At 42.0% G+C, this 23,230-nt stretch overlaps 1 protein-coding gene across 1 annotated transcript in view; it reads left to right on the forward strand.

The window, feature by feature from the left end:
• The window catches only part of PLCB1 (phospholipase C beta 1), a gene marked incomplete at its 5' end in the record, with an annotated part of 405,623 nt that overhangs the window by 109,802 nt on the left and 272,591 nt on the right, over window positions 1-23,230 (forward strand). The window contains one exon of the mRNA XM_082305814.1: window positions 2,936-3,004. Within this exon, the coding sequence (XP_082161940.1) occupies window positions 2,936-3,004 (69 nt within the window). The remainder of the gene's footprint in view (window positions 1-2,935; window positions 3,005-23,230) is intronic.

Genomic DNA, 23,230 nt, shown 5'->3' on the forward strand with positions numbered 1-23,230 from the left:
CTTCTCTCTGTAATTATGTCGTGACTCTCCTGTTTCCTGCCTCAGTTCTTGCTCCGAGTGTGATAAACCCGAATGCAGCTCGGCAGTATTTCATTATTTTCACTTCTGCCAGTATCTAAATGGCCGCATGCATTAACTCAAAGTTAAGCCCTCCAGCGTGCCATTTTCCTGTTTTATTTGAAGTAGCACCTGCTGCCATACCTGCACACATAGCTATTTAATAGTGCTTCTTTGGCTCTTTTCTCTCTGGTTGTTTTATTTATGTATCTATATCTATATCTATATTTTTTTTTCCCCCTGTGTTGAGCAGCAAATTTGCCTTCCACTGCTGGTATATCCCAGGTGGTAACGTGATGTAATTGGCGCTGTCATGTTTCACAGGAGCAACTTGAGAGAGTAACAGAGTCATTCCCTTCTTTAAAAGGAAAGGGAGGGCGAACAAATTCTGTTTTAATTGACAAACAATTTGTAGCATCTGCATGAGCACTAGGAGTATCGTGCTGCATTCTGAGATGCAAATGTGGCATGGACTAGATTTCAGAAGAAATAAAATACATGGAGACATATTTGCACTACTCCAACATCACTGGGACTCGAGACATAAATTCCACTGAGAGAGAAATGATATGAATGTCGGCATGTTGTCATAAAACCCAGGGACAGATCTGTGGCTGGTAAAAATCAGCATTGCTTTTTCCCCATTGCAACTGTTTCCCCTTGGTGAGGAGCTGGCCCCATCCAGGCCCAGAGACCAGTCGCGTTGGGAGATGGAGAGCTAGTGCTTGCTGTCCTCTGCAATTTTTAGATATTCCTGATGCAGTTGTCACATTGAATTGTGAGATTACCCAGACTTTGGTGCATTAAGGGCTTTCCTGCACTCAGTACTGAGCTTTGCCTTAACTCCTGGCGTCAGTTGTGCTCGTGTCGGGCAGGATAAGGATTAATGTAGCTTAAATCTGGAAGTAAGATCAGCTTCAAACTGGACTTGAAAGTTGGGTTCACAAACCATCAGGTGCTCCTCAGCTGGAACAGGGACAGCTGTAGAGAAGCTTTTACGTACAGCAATCAGCTGTTCATGTGAGAGGCTGCAGCGCTGTTGGAAGAGTGCTTGTGTCCATATGCCTCGTGTATTGGTGTAGTTTGGGTTATTTCCTAAGCAGATTTACAAAATATCACCTTTTATGACCTTACCTATATACTTCTTTCTAATCCCTGCAAGTTTTGATACCTCTTTCAGGCAAGTAAGAGCAAACAATAAAGATCTCCAAAGTCCAAGTTTCCCCTAAACAGGCTAGATGAAGAGGGGAAAAAAAAAAATGCTCGTGCAAGTTCAGCAGGTACTATAACAGAAAAGAACTGGGATTGATATGGGGGACAGAGGCGAATATGATAAATGTCCGGTCCCATGAAAATTTAGTGGTAGAACTAATGTCTTAGTAGACAATAAAGGTCTACAAAAGCTGTGCAGGAGTGGGTCCATTAAAATGGAAAAGAAATAAGAATACAAAGTAACCTGTGGCAAAATAACATGTCCATGAGAATTTTTTTTTTTTTTTTCCCCCCTCCTTGGAGTTAAAAATAAAGTAGTGGCTTTGTCCAGCACAGAGATTTCAAATTCTCCGCACGCTATTTGCAATTACTACTGGAAGGCTGAAATGCATTGAATTGGTGTAGCTTTAATTGCAGTGTGGTCACACTCCTGCTGAAGTACTATTAGACTACATTTAGTACGTAACTGAGCCATGCTAACATGGGCTATTAGTCCAAATGCTAGTGTAAATGAGGCAGACAGTATTAAGATGTGCTTTAAGATTGTCAGGTAATGCTAATTCAGGTCAGATGTTCTCGCCGTGTCTCGCAGGACAGTTGGGGTTGCTCCCGGCAAAACACGCGTAATGCCGCATGGATGTGTGTGCTCGTGAGGGAGCCGGCAGCTGGGAATCGCGCTGCTCCCGTCTGCAGCATCCTTCCTCCTTCCAAATGCTCCCTGCCCATAAATGTTAAGGCATTCAAGAAAGAACCAACATGGCAAAATCCCAAAATGCCCTGTCACAGGATGAGATTGGGGAAAGTTATGTTGGCTGAAGGCTAGAATTTGCTGCGTGTTTGGAGAGGTGAATGCTCCATGCTGGTCCCGGAGGGGTGGGTGCCCCGCTGGGCTGGCAGTGGCAGGCGCACCCTGGGCACCGTGGGCTCGGCTCAGCCCTCATCCTTCCCATGCTGCCGGGCACCGGCAGGGAGGGTGGAGAGCCAAGAGGTTATCAGTGAAAGGAGGTTCTTCATGTTATATGTGTGTAGGGGAGGACAGGAATTTGCCTAGCAGGAGCTGTCATCACATGCCTGTTTTCTTCCAAGTACGGCATGTGTTGTATAACCCACAACTCGAGAGTAACGTATGAACTATGAAATGCTTGACAAAAGTACGCGGTTTTTACTGAGCAGTAGTCACTAAAATTGTTGAACCTGTTAGCATTGTAGATATAACACTTTTTGGGTTTTATGTGTACTTCTCAAAATGTTCTGGCAATAATAAAGTCGGTTTTCTATTGCAGAGGCAGGGTTTTCTGTTTGTAACGTCGCCTTTTTCACACTGTGACTAGCATCAAAATGCTAAAATTGTATTAAAAAGAAAAAAAAAAGCAGAGCAGCTGGTATTTAATTATCCAGGAAATAAGCTTGATAGCTTCTATATATTCTGTATATCATAAGACACCTGCACATTTTTAAGGAAACCAAGTTATGTGTCTAAGGTCTTAGTAGTGCTGTTAGAAGAGCTTAAGTGCTACAGAGCACTCCTTGAAATTGTTCCCAGTTTGGACAGGCGTCATTGCAAACAGGCAGACCCCTGACAGATGTGGGAAGTGGGGCACCGTTAACACAACAGGACTTTTTGACTAATGTAATAATTAATCTGTGTTGCAATTTTTCCTTCTAGGAGACTGAGCTGCTGGATATCAGCCTTGTCAAAGATGCCAGATGTGGAAAACATGCCAGAGCTCCCAAGGTAGGAATTTCTGCTGTGTGCTTACATGTTACATTGATGACCTAAATAAAATAGAATGGGAATTATATGCAAGAATTAAAAAAAAAAATGTTCCCTTAGCTAATAAGTATTTCGTCTTTTCTCCTTCTAACATGGTTTCTGACGAGAAGCGTTATGATTGTTGCGCCGTTGTCATTTGATTCTGTATGTAAAATGCTGATGGAAGTTCTGCTGGCAGTGAGGGAACAAAAATCCTGGTTTGTCGAGGTAACACAAGTTCCTGGCTTCCCTGATGGCAAGGAGCTGATAGTTGTTTAGGTCCATGTTGCATTTTGTGCTGCCAGTTTTCTTCTTTCAGTGCCTCTTGAGGCCAGAGTTTGTTTGTTTGGTTTTTGTTTTGTTTTGTTTTTAAACTGTCATCAGAGAGGTCAGGGTGTTTGCTTCCTTAGGTCCGCTCTGATGTGTTGCATATTCCTTTGCTGTCTCTAAAGACAGTAAGTTGTAGATATATGTTCTCTCTGGTGTTTTTGTTTGGACAGACACTATGCATCAGAGAAAAAAACCAAAGCACTCAGCTCTGGATGCCTTAGGGAATCACAGGAGTGAGAGGAAAAAAGGAAATCTCCTTAGGGGCCTTAAAGTATGGCCTTGCTGCCGCTTAGCTACGATTGAACCAGTGGGGTTGAAGCAGCCCAAAGGAATGCTTCTCCTACCATCATCTCGGGGGAGGAAAACGGCCTGGTCTGGACGGCCGCAGCTTCCCCGGAGCCTCCCGCTGGGCTCCCTCTTCCTTGGACCCAGCCCTGGCTGAGGGCACGGCCCCACGGGCTCCTCAGCCCCTTGAGGGTAGGCATTAGGAATGGAAAAGGTTGTTTCTCAGTGCCAGAATGTGACTGTAGTTATCTCTGAACAGACTATTCAAATTTGGTTTTTCAAAGCTTTCCATGTAGTGCTGGCAGCATTTTAAAGGCTGAGTTATAATTGAAATGCAACAGAAGTACTTTATGACATCCACATTAATACCAAATGAGTTCACCATGATTAATGGTTCTATGATGAATAGCAATAAAGTATTAACAATGGCTAGAACATTATTTTAAAATGCTACCCGCTTTACAGAGGACATTCATGTTCTTCTAATAAAATGTTTTTACCTAAAATTTATGCATAGCTATTGCCTCGGTGACTTTTATTTATTAGGTTACATAAAGGCTGTTTTTGTTACAACATGTTATGGATTTGACAGCAGTGGCATTAAATGAAGGGTATGAGAAAATCCTGACTTTTAGGGTGGTGAAATGCACCACCTGTGTGAATGAGCTTGCTTTTTGTCATTGATTTGTGTGTGGGCAGAATGAAAACAGCACCTGGGATGGCTGTTGATGGGCTCTTGCAAATGGTGTGAAACAAAACGCTCATTTTGGGGCCAGTCGTGTCGGATTTGCTTTGATCCACGTTGCGGGGCTGAGCAAAGGAGTGTTGACTGCAGGTGAGGGAGTGTTACAGGAGCCCTGTTTGTGTCACATCCACAGAAGATCTAAAACTCGTATAGCAGCAGGAGGGCTTGGCTCTAAGTCAAGCAGTAGCAGCTTGTGATTGCACGGAGTTTTCTAGTAAAAACTCTGCTATATTGGCTTAAGAGAGCAGCACCACGTATGCATGATACTTGCCAAAGTTCCCAGCTTTTCAGAGGCTCTTTTCCACAGCTCTGCTTCCAGCTGGGAGCAACCCTTGCTCTGAGGTGAGCGTAAATAATGAACTATGGCTAGGTTCCTGTGGGGGAAAGCAAGCTTCCTTCACATAGCTTGCAAAGAAGTCATTCATAATCCGCTCGTTGCACGGTAAAAGCATGGTGCACACGATGATTATGTTGTGATGACGAGTGTGAGCTGTATCCAGCAGAATGGCTCTGGTTGTGGTTTACTGGTACCTGCAGAGCCTCTTGCCCTGTATGTAATACAGCCTACGGTATAAGCTGCAGACATGGAATGGAGTTTAGCTGCCTCTGCAACAAATGCTTTTTACTGCCGTGGTACTACTTAACACAGGTTTATTAGCTATCCCAGAAGTTAATCTCTCATGATCTGGTGGGACCATCATTGACGTGGGAACTTGCTTCCTGTAGTGGCCTTGCCAGGCGGGAAGGACAACGTGCCGTTGTGCACTGATGCATCTTTCACTGTAAAACAAGAGATTTAGGTGTTTTTCTCTTCACTCCCCCGCCACCCCTCCCTCCACCCATAGTCTTGGACAATTTTTATACCGCGTTAGGGGACTTCTGCCAGTTTATGCAAATTTTTTAATCTATTTTCAGAATTCTAAGAGTGGATTTTGTCTGTGCGTTGTCATTAAAAACTTGAGAAGTTAATGGGAATCTTTAAACCTCATTTAGTGTGTTTCTGATCTACTGCTACCTTTTGAGAGGAATAAGTGTCATCTTTAATAAGCCTTGACTTTTCTATTAAATAAAAAATTGTAATTCATTTTTATTTTAATAGTAAACTAAATTTCAGTGTTATTAACGACACCCATACTAAGCTAGTGGAACCTGTTAGGTGTGCTGCTAGAGAAGACCATCAGCAAGAGGACTATAAGCAGCCATAGTTACCATAAAGCTTTTTATTCCCCGTCACCATCTGGAACACACACTTCTTCCCCATATGCTGCCATGTCCACCAGTGGGGATGTTTCTCTGGTAGCTTGATTAATCTGCCAAGCTCCTGGTCTTTTTGATGGCTACAAACAGAGTCTGTTCACATGCTGCATTCAGTGTACCTTCTGCACAACCATCCGTATTCTTGATTTCTGAAAGAGAGAGAGAAACACAAAGGGTTTTTCAGTTCGTTTCTCTTTCAGCCTTGTTGATTGACATTCACTTTTCACAATATTTTTCCATAAGTCCAGACATATATATTTTGTGATTGTTCTTGTATGTTTGTTGTTGCATCTTCTAGTCATTATCATAAGGAAAAAAAGAAAAGCTTTTTCATTCTGGAGAAGTTTTCATCGATGAAAGATAAACAGCCAAATGCTTTGCTTTTATTTAGAAGGCATTGTACTCTTTTTGTTTTATTTTATTTCACAGTGTCCCTAAATTCGTTGAAAATGCGTTAACATTTTGCTCCAGTAATTAATTCCAAGCTGTGGATTGTCTTCTGTAATGCTTTGGGTAAGTGCACATAGTCTGTGCTCTGGAGAAAGGCAGTATTAGGCATCCTTATGTTTTGTATTACTCCCTAGGCCACAGTGGGTTTAAAAAAGGGTAACAGTGGACTCCAAAACCAGGATACATAAATGCACTTATGCTACTGTACACTGTTGGTAAGCTCAGAGCTTTTTCTTTCTGGGTTTCTCATCCAGGAGGGCTGGTTCCTTTCTCCATTCCCTATTACGTTCAGCCTCAGAAGTTCCCTTAAAGGCACAAAAGTGCAGCTCTCGTTCCACAGTCATCATGTTAAAGTAGCACGAGGAATGGGCTGAAATCTCCTCAAAGTTAGGCTGTTAGCACTAGGTTGCAGCTATGCAGGTGGTCAGCTCTGCTTGGCACTTTGAGTGCAAAACCACTTCTTCTCCAGCTTCTGGTTTGTGATGATTGTTAGAGTCTCTTGAAACCTCTCTCCTGTCCTTCCCGTTCCCTGGAGATTGAAGAGCAGAGTGCCAGCACTATTCCTGGCCATGACAGCAATGTATGGGAGTAGCTCAGAAAGGCATCTGCAAAAGAAAGACCTTCCTGAGCGGACCTCAGGAGTAGTTACCCAAAAGACCTGATTGAAAGTACGGAGAGTAGCCCAGCACTCGACCACGGACCTAGAGCCAAGGTGATGGTCTTCTCAGCTGATGGTAATTCTTATCTGTGCTCTCAGACTTCGGGGTACTGTAACGAATTTGTGACTGCCCCTGCAAAGTGCTGTTACCATGTGGATGCTGTGAAGCCTAGAGACTCACCTCAGCTCCTCAGGGTTTAAGAGTGGCTTTGTGTTTGTCCTTCTACGAAACTCAAAACTTGTTTTCATCCATGGCAGTGTCCACCAATTCTTCCAAATGGTGCTCAAGGCTGGGAAGATGAGACAAATTCAGGAGACTTGCACAAGGGAATTTGTAGATTTAGAGGGTTGGGTAGACCCTGTGGGTCTTGGGCAGAGAGTCAGAAGGGTTTAACAGCAAAGGAAATGGGGCACAAAGATTAAAGGTTAGATCAGTCAGAGTGTTTAGGCATTTGAAGATAAGCCTGTGTGTCTTTCATTGGAACTTGTTTCTAATGATGCAGAAGGGAGATCTTTAGTGGGTACCAAAACACTTGATGCTTGGGCGATAAGAAAGATAGTCCTCCAACCCAAAATCAGTAAGTAGTACACGCAAATGACCCTTGTGTTACTGAGAAGCTTCAGCATCGCCTTCTTTTTCCACATTGTCAAGGATGAGTCCTTCTGTCTTCAGCTGCTCTTTTCAGAAACGATAACAGCGTTTTCCGTCTCAATGCAATATATATGCAAAGGCTTATTCTTTGGAATAAGGGCAAATCTCAGGCAGCACAGAGCACTGCAGCAGATCTCTAAATGAGAAGAAAAATGAAACTAATGTTCTGAAGAGAACAAGAAAAGACTTATTAATTGTGTATGTTAGGAAAAAGTGCCTGAATTCAAATACAGTGAAATTTATACAGAAGTGAGGGAATTATAAGATGATTATCAGGACTTTGCCTTTTTAGTAAGCATTAGAATCATTTAGGAAGGGAGCAAGAGAAGTTTTGAGAACAGGAGATTAATATGCAGTTCATTTTTTCCTTCGGAAGACGTGACTGCCCATAAATTCAGCGCAGCCTTTTTGAAGCGTGGCATGCCTTTTCTCACAGCTTTCAGGGACTCGGAGCTGCCGCTGGTGTCAGCAAGGTGCAGTGTCAGGATGCTCAGGGCTCACGTTGTTTGTATTTTGAAATGTTGAAGGAATGTGAAAATCGGTTGCGATGAAGGAATTATTTATTTCCTTTTATTCGCATATTACCTGGTAGCGTGCTCTCGAGCTTTGTTTTGATGTGCAGACTAACGAAGAGACATCTTTTATCCCTTGTAAAGTTTAGCGAAGAGGTCTGCAAAATAAAATAACACAACAAGCAGCGAAGAGAAACATACGCTTTTCTACAATGAGGCATAGAAATAGCTCTGAATATTCACATACCTTCTGTGAAGCGTGGCAGCGCCACTCAAAAGAGGGTCCATGTTCTTAAAGCGGAGACATAGCTAAAAATGTCACGCAGCAGCAAATACTGGTGAAAGGTTAGGTGGGGAAAATTTGGCAGCTGCAAGCATGCTCGTGGGACTAGGAAAGTCACACTTTTTACCATCTTGTATTTACCTTAGCCAATAACAGTTTCTATGGAAACTAAAATCTTAATGCAACTGCATAAGTGTTTTTAGTAGCAAGAAGAAATACCAGGATGAGTTGGCAGGAATAAGGAAATAACCCCATGGCAAATGTTCATATTGAAAACTTTTGATGCATTTGATCAGTCTGTTTTCCCTCAAAAATACCATAAATCATTCATCAGGAAATGAATTTCTTTAAATGACATATGCTATGGAACCTGTAGGAGATGAAATTATGAATGATGGAATCACTCTAATGCCAAAATGTTTATAGAGCGTAGTCCCCAATTTTAAAAACACTTGCAGCTCCCCTGCCCCAAATTTTCTCACTTTAACAAGAAGGCTCTACAGAGAAAAATAATTAAGCTTTTTTCATGTCAGAAATTTGCCAAGACCTCAACTACTATTAATATCATCACCAGCCTCTCTGTATTTAGTGGGTTTTCCTGAAATGCTCAAGTAGAGTGAGATGATTTCAGGAGCATCAGCTGTAATTTAAAACCTACACGCTTCTTCCTCGCAGCAGAGGGTTTGCCGGTTTCTAACACATCTGTAGAGAAAAATCAACATTTCGTGAACTAGATGGGCTCAAAAACTAAAAGAAAAACTAACAAGGAAAGTCTAAATAACTATTGAACTGGAAATGTGGTGATTTTCAGGGGAATGAGGATGTGCAAGTCTCTTGGAATTGTCAGAGCTATCAAGACTGCTGTCTTCTGCGTCTGCTTCTGTACTCCATTGCGCTGACTGGAATCACTAGGATTTTACTGACATTTGGGTAAAATTTATGCAGAGAAGCGAAATGCGAGACTGCTGTCTCTTATGTTGTTAATAACCTCCTATTTCTTTCTTTGTTTTTTTAACTTACTGCCTGAATTTACAAATGCAGGTGAAGAACTCTTTGTGAACCCACTCAAAGCACACATACGCAAATAAATAAATAGCAGATAATGCTTAGGTTGTTTTGCCTCCAAATGAGGCCCTAACTTCTAATTTACAAGTCCAATGACAAGAGCCTGTCAAAATAAACCTAATTCAATCACTTGGTTTCCTTATGGTATCTGAACTTACGTTTTTGCTGGCAGCCCATGATTTTTATGGTCAGATTGTTTGTTTTTCTTTTATCAGGAGAACAAAAGAGGCCTCTGTTACTTCTAAAATACTTGAAAAACGAGGAGTTATTCATTTCTTTATGATAAAGTCTGTGCTGGGACGAATATGTTGTGCTTAATAGCCACCCTGATTAGACCGCATGTAGGAAATGGCAGATATATTTTTTTTTTTTTGTCCACTCAGTAGATTCCCTGAAGTCAGCTGCCTGCATGGATCGCACAGGAGAGCAACAAGCCTGCCCTTTGCAGCGCCGACTTCTGTCGCTCTGCCTGTCTCAAATGCTGCTATTGCTGTTATTTTTATCTGCTGATAAATGCACGTTGCTTTCCCTTCAACAACCTTGGTCTAAATTAGAAACTCTAATGTAAATTATGCCTAAGCAATGTTCTATTTCTGCCAAAAAGAAATAAAAATGGAATATGCACGCAGCTCACCTCCTTCCCACTCACCTTAGGGATAACAGTGACATCCTCACACATCCCCCCAATTTGTTTCTTCTTCTACATGACTGCTTTTTTTCATAATAATGATTAAATTACATAAACATTTTCTCTAGGTTGAGTTTTACTTTATTAAGGAAGGTTAAGATTAATTCCTTTGAATGATGTTTGACCGGTATTCATGCGGTCACAGTTGTAAAGAGGGGGAAATGCAAGTAGTTGAAGTGGGAGCTGTGGTCGCTGTGACAGCGAGGCAGTTTTGCCTCGGACCCTCCTTGGGGGGGATGAGGCTTGCTCTGCCCTTCTCTGCCCCCTTCCCCGCAGCCTGGCGTCCCCCTCTTCCCGAGGCTGAACACGCCTCTAATGGCACTCGGCATCTTTCGCTCTTCCAAATTTTCCCCACCAGTGCAGACCTTTTTCAGAAAAGGTCTCCCCACTGCCCACAGTAAGGTCCTGCTGCTTATTCAGGAATGAAGGCAAGTTTCTGTATGGCTAGGATGCTTTTGAGTTTGGTTTTTGTTGTTGTTGTTGTTGTTGTTGTTGTTGTTGTTTTTTAAACCTGTTGAAAGTTAACTTCTTTGGGGAAGAGTCTCATCTCCAAAGATAAAGCTGTTGGTGCTGTTATCCAGGGAGCATGGAGAGCAGGTTGTCACTTCTCCATCAATGGAAAAATATTGCCATCAGAAACGTTATTCATGCTATTCTGGAAGAAAAGCAAAGCAAAGCTTCCTGAAGCGCAATCGAAGCCTGGGGCATGAAGTAACAGCACAGTAGCCATTTTCTGTTTCATCGGGTCACCAGTCGTGTCTCAAACACGGTGGCTTGCTTAGCGGAGTGGATGAGCACAAGCGCTTTGCACCTGCGCTCTGATGCCTGCAGAGATTCCTCGCCTGCCTCGGAGTGCGGTTCTCTTGGCTGCTCATGCCTGAGGCTGAGGCCACCCCCGAGACGATCAGCATCCCAGTGCACCACCAGAATGGCCCAAGTTGGTGAAGGTGGTTTTATTTACAACCCTGCAATGCTTAGGGAACTGGGACCTTTTCAGAAGCTTGTCATACACTGTATAATTTAGTTCTGTCTGAGTAGATCATCAAATTCACTATTTACTAACGTTCAGGGTATGGTAGAAAGCACAGGGTTTTGTCCAAGGCTTTCACTATGAATCATTGCCAAAAAGATTTAATTTTTTTTTTTTTCTGCTTGCTGGTGGTTTCAGTTAGCTTTCTGTGCTGCTTGTTTTTTTGTTTTTCTTTGTTATATTTATGAAACGTACATCTTTTTCTTTGTATACTTTCAGGCCAAAGTATGCAGTACAAAGTATGTAACAAAAAATTCCATATTTTAAGAAGCGAGGCATTTTATAAATGTGATTTTAAAACTTGACATTTAAATTTGAAAAGGCAGACACTGCTCAATTAAATATGTGATATTTGAGTTGCTGAGAAGACCCAAGAGTGTCAGTGACGCTGTGCTTTAAATGCTACTGCTGAAGATGCTTTTGAATAAACCTGCGTACATCTTTTTTTTTTTTCTTTCTTTCTTTTTTTCCTTTTTTTCCTTTAGTATGACTTTGTGTGATTTTGAAGAGAGATTGACAGAGACAGCTTTGTGTGCTCTCAGGCACGCATAATACTTCAAAACTATTTTAAATCCATACATAAGTCACTCTCCTGAGCTTTCAGACTGTGGCGGTGGGGGATTAAAGTAGCACACTGGAGGGCACGGACTCATCACTTACTGAGCGTGTGCTTCATGCAGAAGTTCAGTGCTACGGTAATATTTCCCGTGATAGTGTGCATGGTTGATTGTAATCACCTCCGCGCTGTTTCAGTTTGAAGGTTTAAATTCCTTTTCTTGCCTTTCCCTGCTGAAGGAGAGGGCTTGCAGGAGGAGAGGTGGATTGCAAAGTGGCACATCTCGGCCGGTCGCACCACTTCTGGTGAGCCTTGCGGTCGCTGCTGTTGGCAGCCATCGCCTGTGCGCTTGGTGGTGTGCTGTCACCGGTTCACCTCGGTGATGAGGCCGTATCCAGTGTCAGCAGCCTTTTGACAGCATTTGTGTTGCTGATCGATAATAAGGGACACGGATTTATTATTCCTGCCTTCACAACTAATAACGCTAATGAGATGAGAATGCAGCTGGGACAGCATGTCCCAAACCCAACCAAACTGCAGCTATCACAAACCCACACCCACTGTCAGTCGTGATAAAACTCACTTGAATTTGATAAATGGCATTTTTACAGTGGCTGGCACAACATTTAAAAATTATTGGGACAATATGAAGTTATTCTGGAGGTGCTTTTTGTGATGCTAAGATGTTTATATTGCGTATCAATGTCCTATAGTGTCTGTTTGTTATCTTGCACCCCCTGTATGTTCATATCCACTTCCACTAAGATCATAAAGATTTGGGAAAGCACAGTCCTTTTTTTTTCCAGTGTTGGCACAGTATCTAAAAGAGCAAAGTTCTGTTTCGTGAGTAGGGCTCTGAAGTGCAATACTAGTACAAAAACTAAAATGCTGCTTTCCATAAAGGTAAGAAATGCTGCATTCAGCCTCTGTCATAAGCGCTCAGTTTGGAAAGAATTTCAAAATTTTTCACTGGAAAATGTAAAGGTACTAAATAACAGTCATACTAGTCTTTCCTTCTGAGCAGTAATCTCCATCTAGAAATATTTCATAAATGTTGAAGAATACATTTTAGCGTTAGTGTGGAGCTGTGCATCCAGAGAGAGATCTGATGGCAGTGCAATACCCTCAAGCTTCAAATGTGGAATCAAGAGGCTCAAGTGAAAATGCCAAAGCAGAAACATTTTTCTGCAACTGCTTAAAAGAAATGATTTAAATTTCCCCATTTTATTGGAATCCAGCTTGGTGATTTTCCATGGCATCCCTTACCTTGTAAATAACTGGTTGGGAAAAACTGCTAGGTTGTAATTAGTTGCAAAGGTTTGGTATATTTGTTATCATCTGCATATAAATGGCTCATTCAGTATTTCCTTGTGGAACAGAGCAAAACCATTTAGGCTTAGAAAACAGACCACTGCGAAGCAAAAGGGTTAGGTGTAGATCCCGAGTAACCATGGCTGACAGAGATACCAGTTTCTTTGCAGCCGGGTGCAAGTGCCCCCTACTCAGCTCTGCGGGGAAAAGCATTTTACTGGCGACAGGATGGCAGGGTGCTGAACAGCCGAGGAGGAGCAGAGGGTGATCGGCGTTGGTAAGTCATTATCCGTGTTGGATGGGGCCACCAGTGTGCTGCAGTGGGATGTCAAACCCTGCCTGGAAACCCTCAGGCAAATGGCAGGAATTGAGCAATTTGTGATTGAGTTTAAATAAGTATAAACTGTCTTTGGTCGGAGTTTGTAACTCAAGAGATTTGTTATTGAGATTTAGAGGAGTCGTAAAAAAGGAGTTTTCTTTAATACTGAAGTTATTTAAGCTTGCTTAAACTCCATTAGAACAGCTTCCAGCTTCAAAGTTTGTTTCTTCCATATTGCATTAGCACTTTCCCAGTCTTGCAGCTAAGCACATTTGGCTGTAAAACTGCACATTCGCCTAACGTTCATTAATCCGTACTTGTATGCTGTCCAGTACAGATGTCTGAGAAAAAGTGATGGGAAGAAACTTGGCTTGCCGAGCCAAAACTTTGATTGTAAAATAATTACAGCCCCTGCCATAAATAATCCTTGTTTCATCGCTGTAGCTTTTCAGTCTGTTTGCTTGTGTCCCAAGGCATGTCTGTGCCGGTCGGACACCCCAGTCGCACCGGTGACATGATGTCCGTGGCAAATGGACTGCTGTGCCTTGTACAGACACCAGTGTCCTGCAGAGAGACCTCTACCAGTATCGCAGGGAAACATTTTATTAGGAACGTGAAAGTGGGACTTAGAAGAGTCAGCTACGGATAAGGAAGCTAATGGGAGCAAATGGAAATAGCCAAGGGTCTGTCTGAACTATAAAGCAGCAGGAAAGTGTGGCTATTTCCAGTGTAATAATATCAGTATATTCATGTTAAATCCATGCTACCATTTTTCCAAAGCGTCAACTAGAAATGAGGCTGTTCTCTTTTGCTCTAGTCTGCTGTGGATGTATAAGAAAGTAGAGGCAAGTGCATCTAAATATCTGATAGCTTTTTTTTATACAGTAGGATATTTCTGAAAACAAACCAAACCAACCCCCCTTCCTTTTTAATTATAAATAAGATTATGCTACCAAGTAAGGCATATGAATACTTCAATTTTAGATAAATCCTGGGTGGTATTTTTGTGGTGATAACAAAAAACCTTATAGCTGTATTGAGCATGAGTTGCCTGTCTCTGGCTTTCTCAGCTCTATTGCCTCCCAGCCTAATCCTAGTTAAATAAACAAAATTATCAGCTGTTGCCGCTAGGGATTTCAGACACTCTGTTCCACTCCTGGGGTGTTAATGAGCCGTCCGCAGGGATGTTCCTGCAAAATGAATGGCACGGCAACACTCACTGATACACAAGCATGTGCATGTGGGAGCAAAATGGTTATCTATATGTCAGTGCTAAAAGAACATTTTCTGAGGGCCAAAGGTTTGCTTGATGCATTTTTCAACCCCTGGTGATTCACTGGAATGAAGCGTAGTGTATTCCTGATAAGGACTGCTATGAGTTAAGATTAATGCACAGCTACACCTGTTTTAGCAAGGTTTTTCTGGCTGTCAGCTGCATCGTGGGTACATCCTTCAACCACTACAAAGTTGAATTGGTAAAACTGTCGTAGCCCATTCTTGATATGGCTGATCTGCAGGAGTGGTGCATATTGACAGACTTCAGGGCTGTTTTCTGCACGTGGGTGGCCTTTTGTATGGATATTAGCGCTGTAAATGTCCAATGCCCTTCATATTTTGTCTTTTGATGAGAAAAATCAGATATTTTTTCCTCTTGAGAAGATCGATCTGCTGAGAAGTCCCGTGCATGGACCTACGTGCCATTCCTGTTGTACAGAAATCATCGTACGGGATGTGTAAGAAAGTAGGTGCTTTACACGTTCCCAGAACTTACCTGCTCTTGAGTATGAACTTGACTTCATACCCCTGAAGTGTAGATTGAATTATTAACCAGCCTAAAATTTCAAGGATTTTACTGAAATACTGACAATGTACCAGTGCTCTGGGATTGTGGCGTGTCCTAGAAAGAGAGGGTGCAGAAAGGGCAGATTCGATGCTGATCTTACGCTAAGGTTCAGCGTAGCTCTATTTTTAGTTAGTAGAACAATCTTGACTGAATCGCCAAACAAAGCAGAAAAAACCCGAGTGTGTAACTGTAAATTACAGCAATCTATTAAAATGCAGGTTTGCTCTTTTAAAGGCAGATTCCATGTGGTTTTGGTTTGTGAGCTTCTGAGTTACGTTGTTTAATTTGGGGAATTTGGATAAAAACCCAATTACCTTACTTTGGAGAAGAAATACCGTTGGCTGGGAGTTCTTGCTGTGGTATTTTTCAGTATCCAGTTTCTTTATTGTTTTTTGGAATTAGAATGAACTTGCAAACGTGCAATTTAGGAACAGGCCTAGATGGTAGCTGATATTTTTCCACCCTTTTGTGCGCTGCCTCTGCATCTGGGTTCATTCCCATCAAGGGAGACCAGTTTCCAGATTAGCGCTAGACTTCCAATGATGGTTAATCACTATAAAACCCGTTAAAAGAACATGCTTTTTCGTCATTTTCCCAGGAGGAATCCTAAAACAAGTGTCAGTATCACTTGCAAATACTAACATCATAATCTGGGTTGTTTGAATTCTGCCGTATCTGCAATAGTCGGTACCTGCGCTGAAGAGCAGATGTGCTGTGCAGGCAGAAAGGTGAGCTGCTGGGGTTAGGTCCTCACAGCAAGCTGTGAATCTGGCAAGGTTTGGCCCTATTTAGGGGCTTTGGGTCTGAACGTTTTCTTTTCTTGCAAGAAAGTTATATCCAGTCCTGGTCCTAGGACAGCGTTAAATGTTATAGTTTATTGCGACTGGTAAATAATTGTTTTTTTTTTTTTTTTAAGAATAAGTCTAAGGAAATGAGACCTTTTTGCTGTGTGCAAATAGAGAAAACATTACCAGCTCAGTGATTTTTATAAGAAATTTTGTGATGGCAGGTTCTGGTAGTTCAGGGGAGCTGCACTGACTGCGGGTCTGACTTGCGGTGCATCCCAAGTGCCTCTTTCCTGTTTTGAAACACATCCAATATTGATAATGCCATAACTGAAATTACACTAAGATTTTTTTGCTGTTGTTGTTGCCACTGTGAGTTAACTTCCTTCCTCCAAGATTAATGAAATAGAGGAAAAAATCTATATGAGAAACTGTAGGCTGTAGCTGTGAATGTTTAGTATAAGTGGCTTCAAGATGATGTTTGCTAATGAAATGGCAGAAGCAGAGCAGTTGTGCTAGGTAGGGTCACGATATAAAGGGAAGAGGCAGTCGCATTCATCTCAGAAATAATGGTAGCAATTTGCATGTCGTTAAAATGTTTAAAGAAAACAAATCCGAATTCAGGTAAACTAAAGCAAACTCCTCGAATGATTGCCTGCATGTTGAGACAAATAGAAGAAGCTAGTGTGTGTCGGGATAGTTGATAGAGCCGTGGCAGCAGATCCCAGCCCTCTGAGGGCGGTGGGAGTTTTGCTTTGGCTTTTGCCGAGACCCAGGCTCCCTTCATCATGTTAAAGAACAACGCCAACACGGACTTGTTTTCTGCAGTATATTTTCGGTAAAAAATTCTAAACGACAAAATGGTCATTTGCCAATTTGAGAAGGAAAGCTGATTTTAGCTAACCTGGTTAGTCCAGTTTTGCTGTGTTTTGCCTTGATAAGGCCAAAGATGCCTTTCTGCCCTTCCTCCCAAAGCCGGCTCTGGGGATCTGCCCAGGCTGCTGCTTCCATGCCCAGAAGTAAGCCCCGAGCTGCGGCCCGCCAATCTTTCCGCCTTTCTTTCTTTGTGTTTACAGGCACCTCAGACAACGCTGAGGTTTTGTAGGAGAGAATATCACCTTTTTCTCCCAAAATATTTATATCTATTTGTTTTTAACAGTGGTATAGTCTTTCTTCACAGCCATGGACAGTTGCTATCAGGGTAAACGTGCAATTTGTTGGTGGGTGAGTGAGAAGGGGAGGAGAGGAGGTTGTTTATGTCTCGGGGTGTGTGTTTCACAAGTCAGTGCAGGAACAAGATTTTCCGAACTGCTGCAGAGGTCTGGTGTTGCTTGGTTTTAGCTGAAAGAAGAGGAGAATTTATTTTGGAGTTGCTTTCATATTGTCCTTCAGAGTGGTCTGCTGCGGTGACCCGAGGCACTGGGGTGCTTCGGGAACTGAGGCTGCCGATGGTGTAGAAATTCGCTCCTGCTCTGGTCAGTGCCTACAGGTCAGCTTGGTTCTCATGGTCTTCACACGGATTTTGCTTTTCAGCAGCATGAACCAAACAACTTTGCTGTAGAGGTGGCTGTGTTACAGTTATGCTAGTATGCACTAGAGTCGCTTAAGTTAAAATAAGTTTTTTACTCCTCCTGGGTCCTATGAGAACATCAAGCCCTTGCAGATGGTGACCATTCGTTTCGTTAAAGGGGTGAGATTTGTCTTTGGTTGCAAGTCATCATAATTGACACGTTAATCGTTGCACCGTGTTTCCCACTGTAGTCAAAGTGGTGACACTTCTGCGTGTTTCAAAGGAACTGTTACTGCTGTAAATTGTTGTAGGCAACACTGAATAAGATGTAGCTCATTTTCAAGACACTGATACATTTGTGGCAGTATTACCATTGGGGGAACTAATTTTATTTACACCGTATTTTTTTTTACATCCTGCTAGAGTCAGGAGAGTTGCAAATGGTGGGAGGAGAAGTGGGATTACTTAACTGTTACTTACATAATAAAAAAGGAGAATTTGAAAGCTGTGCTCAGGCCTGGTCATATTTTGATGATGCTTGGCTTTTCCTTTTGGTTTATATTTAAAGGGATTTGTTCTCTGCAAGTATAATCACTTGATATTGCTAATTTAATTTTTTGCATATGACACTTGCAAATTATGTAATTAAAAGAAACACTTTACTGTTTGTTTTTTTTTTAGGTGTCAGATACTAGCTTGATTAAGAGCATTTAAATGCCCAGGTATTTGAACAGGGGGTACCGTGTTTTCTACTTTAATTGAAAACTTCTTTGGGCAAATTAAAAATGCCAAGGTAAAACTATCAGGCTGTAAATAAATGTTATACAATCTCTGTTAGCTTTCTGCCATCTGGCAAAACCCAATTACCCGCAGACAGTTTTATGCTCTTTACAACGATGCTATTCTTGGCAATATGGAAAATGGACATTTATAGGAGAGACTCCCACAGCTGGTAGCGCTGCCAGGGGAAGAGAAGGTGTGGTGGAGGTGGTGGTGGTGCTCACATTGTGGGCTGTGCCACCCTGACGGAGGAGCCACGAGTTGTTCTCCAGAGGCCTCCGTCTCTCTGCACGGACCAAAACCAGACCTTAAGCTTGTAGGTGATGGGGTTGTGAGCTTCCCTCTCCCCTGGCCCCAGATCAGGTGCCTGCTGCTGGCACTGCGGATGCCTCCACGCTGGCTTTAGGAAATTTCATATTTGTAAACTGTTTTGAATGTTTGGAATAGTTACTCAGATTATCTGTTCAGTTATCTTTGTTCCAGCACTCAGAAAGCAAACTGAAGAGTTTGAGCACCTCCACAGAGTCAGGGAGCACTAACATGAGCACCTCTCTAGCATTCCTATGCCAGTTTGCTCACCCTTATTTAAGATTCATCACTTCGTGATGGGAGCCGACAAGCAGAGATACATAATTGTCTGAGCTGGGTTTAGATGGCTGAACCATGCACTTCCCATTTAAAGGAAATGTATTGCAATCCTGTCTGCTTACGGAGCCTGGTTCATCAAAGCACTTACCATATGCTTCAGAAGTCTTGTTGGAAGAAAACCTGTAATGACCAAGTATTTGTTTTGCACATCCAGGAAAGGTGTGATCCCACAACTGGGGAACTGGGAGACAAAGCATCGTTTGAAGAGATTTCTATATTAAGTAGCCCAGAATTAAGATGAGCGATGAGAATGTAAAAGTGTTGTCAGAAGCTTTCCCCTGAGTGGTAACTGCGCCTGTTAGTCATGCAGTTTATCCTGATGATAAATTCAAAACCGTTTGCAGGCTTATTTAGAATATAAGAAAAAATTGCATTTTCCTTCACTCTTGGAGCTAATGTCAAGCATGATATAAAACTGTTTGATAAGAAGTTATTTCAATTGCAGTTAAATATGAGAGAGACACTTATAATTCTAACCTGCTTATGAACCAGGGAAAAAGATGAGGAGAGAATGCTTTTATTTGTGTGAAAATAGTGGACCCTGCTGTAGATGCGGATGAATGTTTTTCTTTCTCCCCTTGGGTGCATGTTGTCGATTGCTCCTGGGAGTACAGAATTGAATTGCATGAATACGTAGTTCAGTCTGGCCAGATGAACGACGTACAGTTGTTCTACCTGCTGAAAATAAAGGGGCTGGAAATAGGAAAGCTAAGAAATGCATGTTTTTCTGTGCCCTTCTGTATGGGATTATGCTTGAGAATTGCAACACCACAGGTCAAGGACCGCCGTATCTGTATTACTATAGGTTCTGTGGTTTCAGCAGCACGCACAAAAAAAAGCAAAGGGCACGCGGCCAAAGCTCTCATCGAAATCCGTGTGCCCAGTTTTGGATAGAGGGAGCAGAGGAGTGGAATTCATGGTCACTTGCGCCACGGAGGCAGTTGTTTATACAGCCAAGAAGGCTTAGAGCATTGTTTGTCACAGGCTTTAAAGCTAGAGCTTATATATGTCAATTGGCGCAAATCAAAGTTCTTGGGTAAAGCCCAAATCTATTTATAGGATGCTTATCAGTATGTCACGTGTTTTCCAGTTTCCTTGATGGCAGAGCAAGCCCATCCCCAAAATGAAATAAGGAAAGAAATGCTTTTCTTGCTGGGACTGTGAGCACAGGCAGCAGGCGTAAGGCTTCCTTTGCTGCCTGCACTTCTGTGCTCTCACATCAGTGTATGATTGCAGTTTGGCGGGGGGATTGATTTTGTTTGGATTTAGGAAGCAGAGGGCTTAGCAATGTCTCCAGGAAATGAACGGGCAATCAACAGGCAAATCACCAAAGAAAAGAATAATACTAATAAAAAACAAAAAAATCTTTATTTCAGTTTACTTATTCTTGAGATATGTGGCAGTGTTCTTTAAAATTCCCATCACCCAGAGCGAGTTGATTGGCTTGCTTTTAATTTCACTTCAAATAAGAAGTTCTTAGCTTGAAAAGCCAACTTGAGTGTGCTCTGCGCTTCCCGAATCGCTCTTTCCCAAGTTGCTCTTGCCACTGATGAGCGGATATAACAAAAAGAAACATTGTCACGTTGCAACAAAACGGGCTGACTTGTCACGTTGTACGTGTCTAAGAGAAAATAATACACAAATGAAGAACAAAAGCGCTAATATTTGAAACTGTGGCTGGGAAAGAAATATGATGGCTTACTGTGTTCGAAAAGCTTTCTTGAAATGCAGAGATGAGTGATGTGGGCAGTGGCTGATGCTGGGTTTAAAAATGCTTTTGCAAACCCTGGGGTGGCAGGGCAGCTCAGCCAGTCCTGTTAGTAATTCCACTGGTTTTGTTTGGTTTTCAGTGTAATTTGATGTGTCTGTTCTGATTTCTTTGTATATATACATTAGGAGCTTAATTAAAAGCTCCGGAGACTGTTTAGATGTAGAATAAATTTTGTTTCTTAAGCCTGAGACTGGAGTGAATGAAGTGAACAAAAAAATTCTGATGAGCATTTTTAGCAAACACCACTACAAAGGAGACTTGGAGGAAAACTTAGGGAATTTAGAAGCAATAGCTATTTAAACTCATTAATTTAAATCTGTTGCAAATATTTGTTTATTTGCTCCTTTGAAATAGTTGATATCAGTGGAAATCATCTACTTTTTTCTAGAGATAGTTTTATATTAAAACAAAGAGATTTTTTTCAAATTTTAAAAATATTTTTCTGTTGTTTGTTTTTTTAAATATTTTATAGGTAGGAGTCCAGTTACAAAGCATGAACTGTCCTGTCTAAAATATACTTCTTTAGAAATGTGGGAAATGTTTTTGGTTGGGGTTTTTTTTGTTTGTTTTTTTTTTTTAATGTGCCTGTCTTCAGTTGTAAGTGACTTTTTCTCCTGAACTGGAGAAGAGATAGGTGGTAATCGCGTGCCTTGTCTGGTAGGAATGAAGCGTCACCATCTGACTACAGTTATCTTGGAGAGGCAACCAAAGACCAATGAGAGGACATGAAATTTTAAGGACTAGCAGCCCGGCGGGGTGAAACACATGAAAACAGTGGTAGGAAGGGCTGATGCAAAGCATTGTGTGCCAAGGAGCCCCAGGAGTGACCTCCATGTGCTGTATTGGGGAAGGTGGAGCCCACGTTTCCCTTAAAACAGAAAGACAGGTCGTACTGTTGGGATGAGCCTTCAGGTAAACATTACTTTCCCTCTCTTGAAATGCTCTACAGTCCTTGCAAGCACCAGCTAGCCATGGAGACCCGAGAAGAGGGTAGAGGTCTAAATTCACATTCAGGACCTTGTAAGTTGGCACCAGCCCCACAGCACCGAAAGCCCTACCTCAGCCCACTCGTTTTGGCCCCTTGTTCTCAGCCTTGTGCCAGGACTCACTTGTAGCATCAGAAGCATTTGTGCACCAAGGGATACCCTGTGCTAGGGAACTCGCGGAGCTGAAAACCAGATGTGCTTTTCCCCCTCAGGGCCATTGCAGTTGGATCGGTTCCCCGGCTCCTTTTGCCGTGCAGCCACGCGAGTGTGCGCGTTGGCACGGAGCACCAGGGAGCCCGCAGGGCCGGGCAGGGAGCAGGGGATGGGAAGCAGGAGAGCCGGCTTCTCCGAATAGTGTCTGGCAAAGCCTGATGAAGATGTGGAGGCAAAGTGCACCTTGTGGAATTTTAGAGGTTATTTAGTTTTTATTGGGAAACTGCTAAGCCAGGAAAACGTCCACTAAGCAGCAACTAATAACGCTGGTATAATTTTATTGCGTCGATGTGTTTGTTTCTCTACTCTTTCTACACCTATATTTACTTATTCCTCGCTAGAATCAAAACAGTTACTACTTTGAAGTGGTTTGAAGTGCCGCGTGAAGCACCTTCAATTACGGATTTCTGTTGATGTCAGTTTATTTACCTAAAGCCAACCTGTCGAAGTATTTATACTTAGTATGGTTGCATTTTTAGTGCATTTCTCTCTTCCTTTGGAAAGTTTCTTTGTAGTTAGTCTTGCTTCTTGGAAATCACACGTGAAATCACTCTGAAACAGCAGCTCAGTGCAATGATACGCAGCCCGCACCACTACATGTCTTTGGCTAGGATCATGCATTAACCCATAATCAATTTAAGTACGGTTTATAACCTATTTACAATTCCATTCCTTTATCTATGACATGTTTCTTGGAAGAAGAAATTATGTTTGACAGTGCACTTCATGTTTGAGAGGTAAAATCCAATTTGTCTAATCCTAGAAAGCTAGCCCCCATGTTTCTATTAATGAAAAACCTTGTGTCATCCTGTTGTCCAGATTATGCAGCAGGGATGACCACTAACCGTCCGTTAATCTCTTTCAGCACACGGTATGTAGTTAAAGCACCAGCTAGGTAGGAAGATGGATAGAAACAAATCACGCGGCCTCCTACTAGTCTGATCTTTCCCTACAAAGTATTAAAATCTAATTCCAAACATTTTCCTGTTTTCCTTGCTATATTTACAGGCTGAACCATTTTTACTTCTGTAGCTATGTGACTATTGACATTATTTAAGTGATGAAAGAGATAACTTAAAGTGAAAGATCAAGATATGTTATCTGCTGTACTATCAATGTAGTCTTTTTGCTGTGCTTTATAATAAACTGCAGGCTAGCAGGCATGGCATAGAGAGTGTTTGCAAATGTGTATGTTTTGTTTAAAAGCCAAGGAGCAGAATAGTTATTATTTTGGGATCTGTGCCTAATGCAATTTTCCAGTAGTAACTACATCAGACAGTGCCCTCAATATTTGTTTGCTTTCTTACAGTGAAGGAGGGCTAGTGTGGGTATTGTAAAATTGGAGTGAAGCATTGAGTAGAAATAGTATTTACAACAGCAGACGTATTTGTTTTACTGAAGTATTTCTTCTCCATTAGACTTCGTTGATGACCTTTCAAGTCCTTTCCAAGTTTACATTTCTTCAATTTTATGAATCTTATTTTTAAAAAATAAGCTTTAATTTATTCTTTTCTCCAACAACTGTAAGTTA

Source organism: Platalea leucorodia, assembly GCF_965183815.1.
Source record: "Platalea leucorodia genome assembly, chromosome: 3".
NCBI classification, from domain to species: Eukaryota; Metazoa; Chordata; class Aves; order Pelecaniformes; family Threskiornithidae; genus Platalea; species Platalea leucorodia.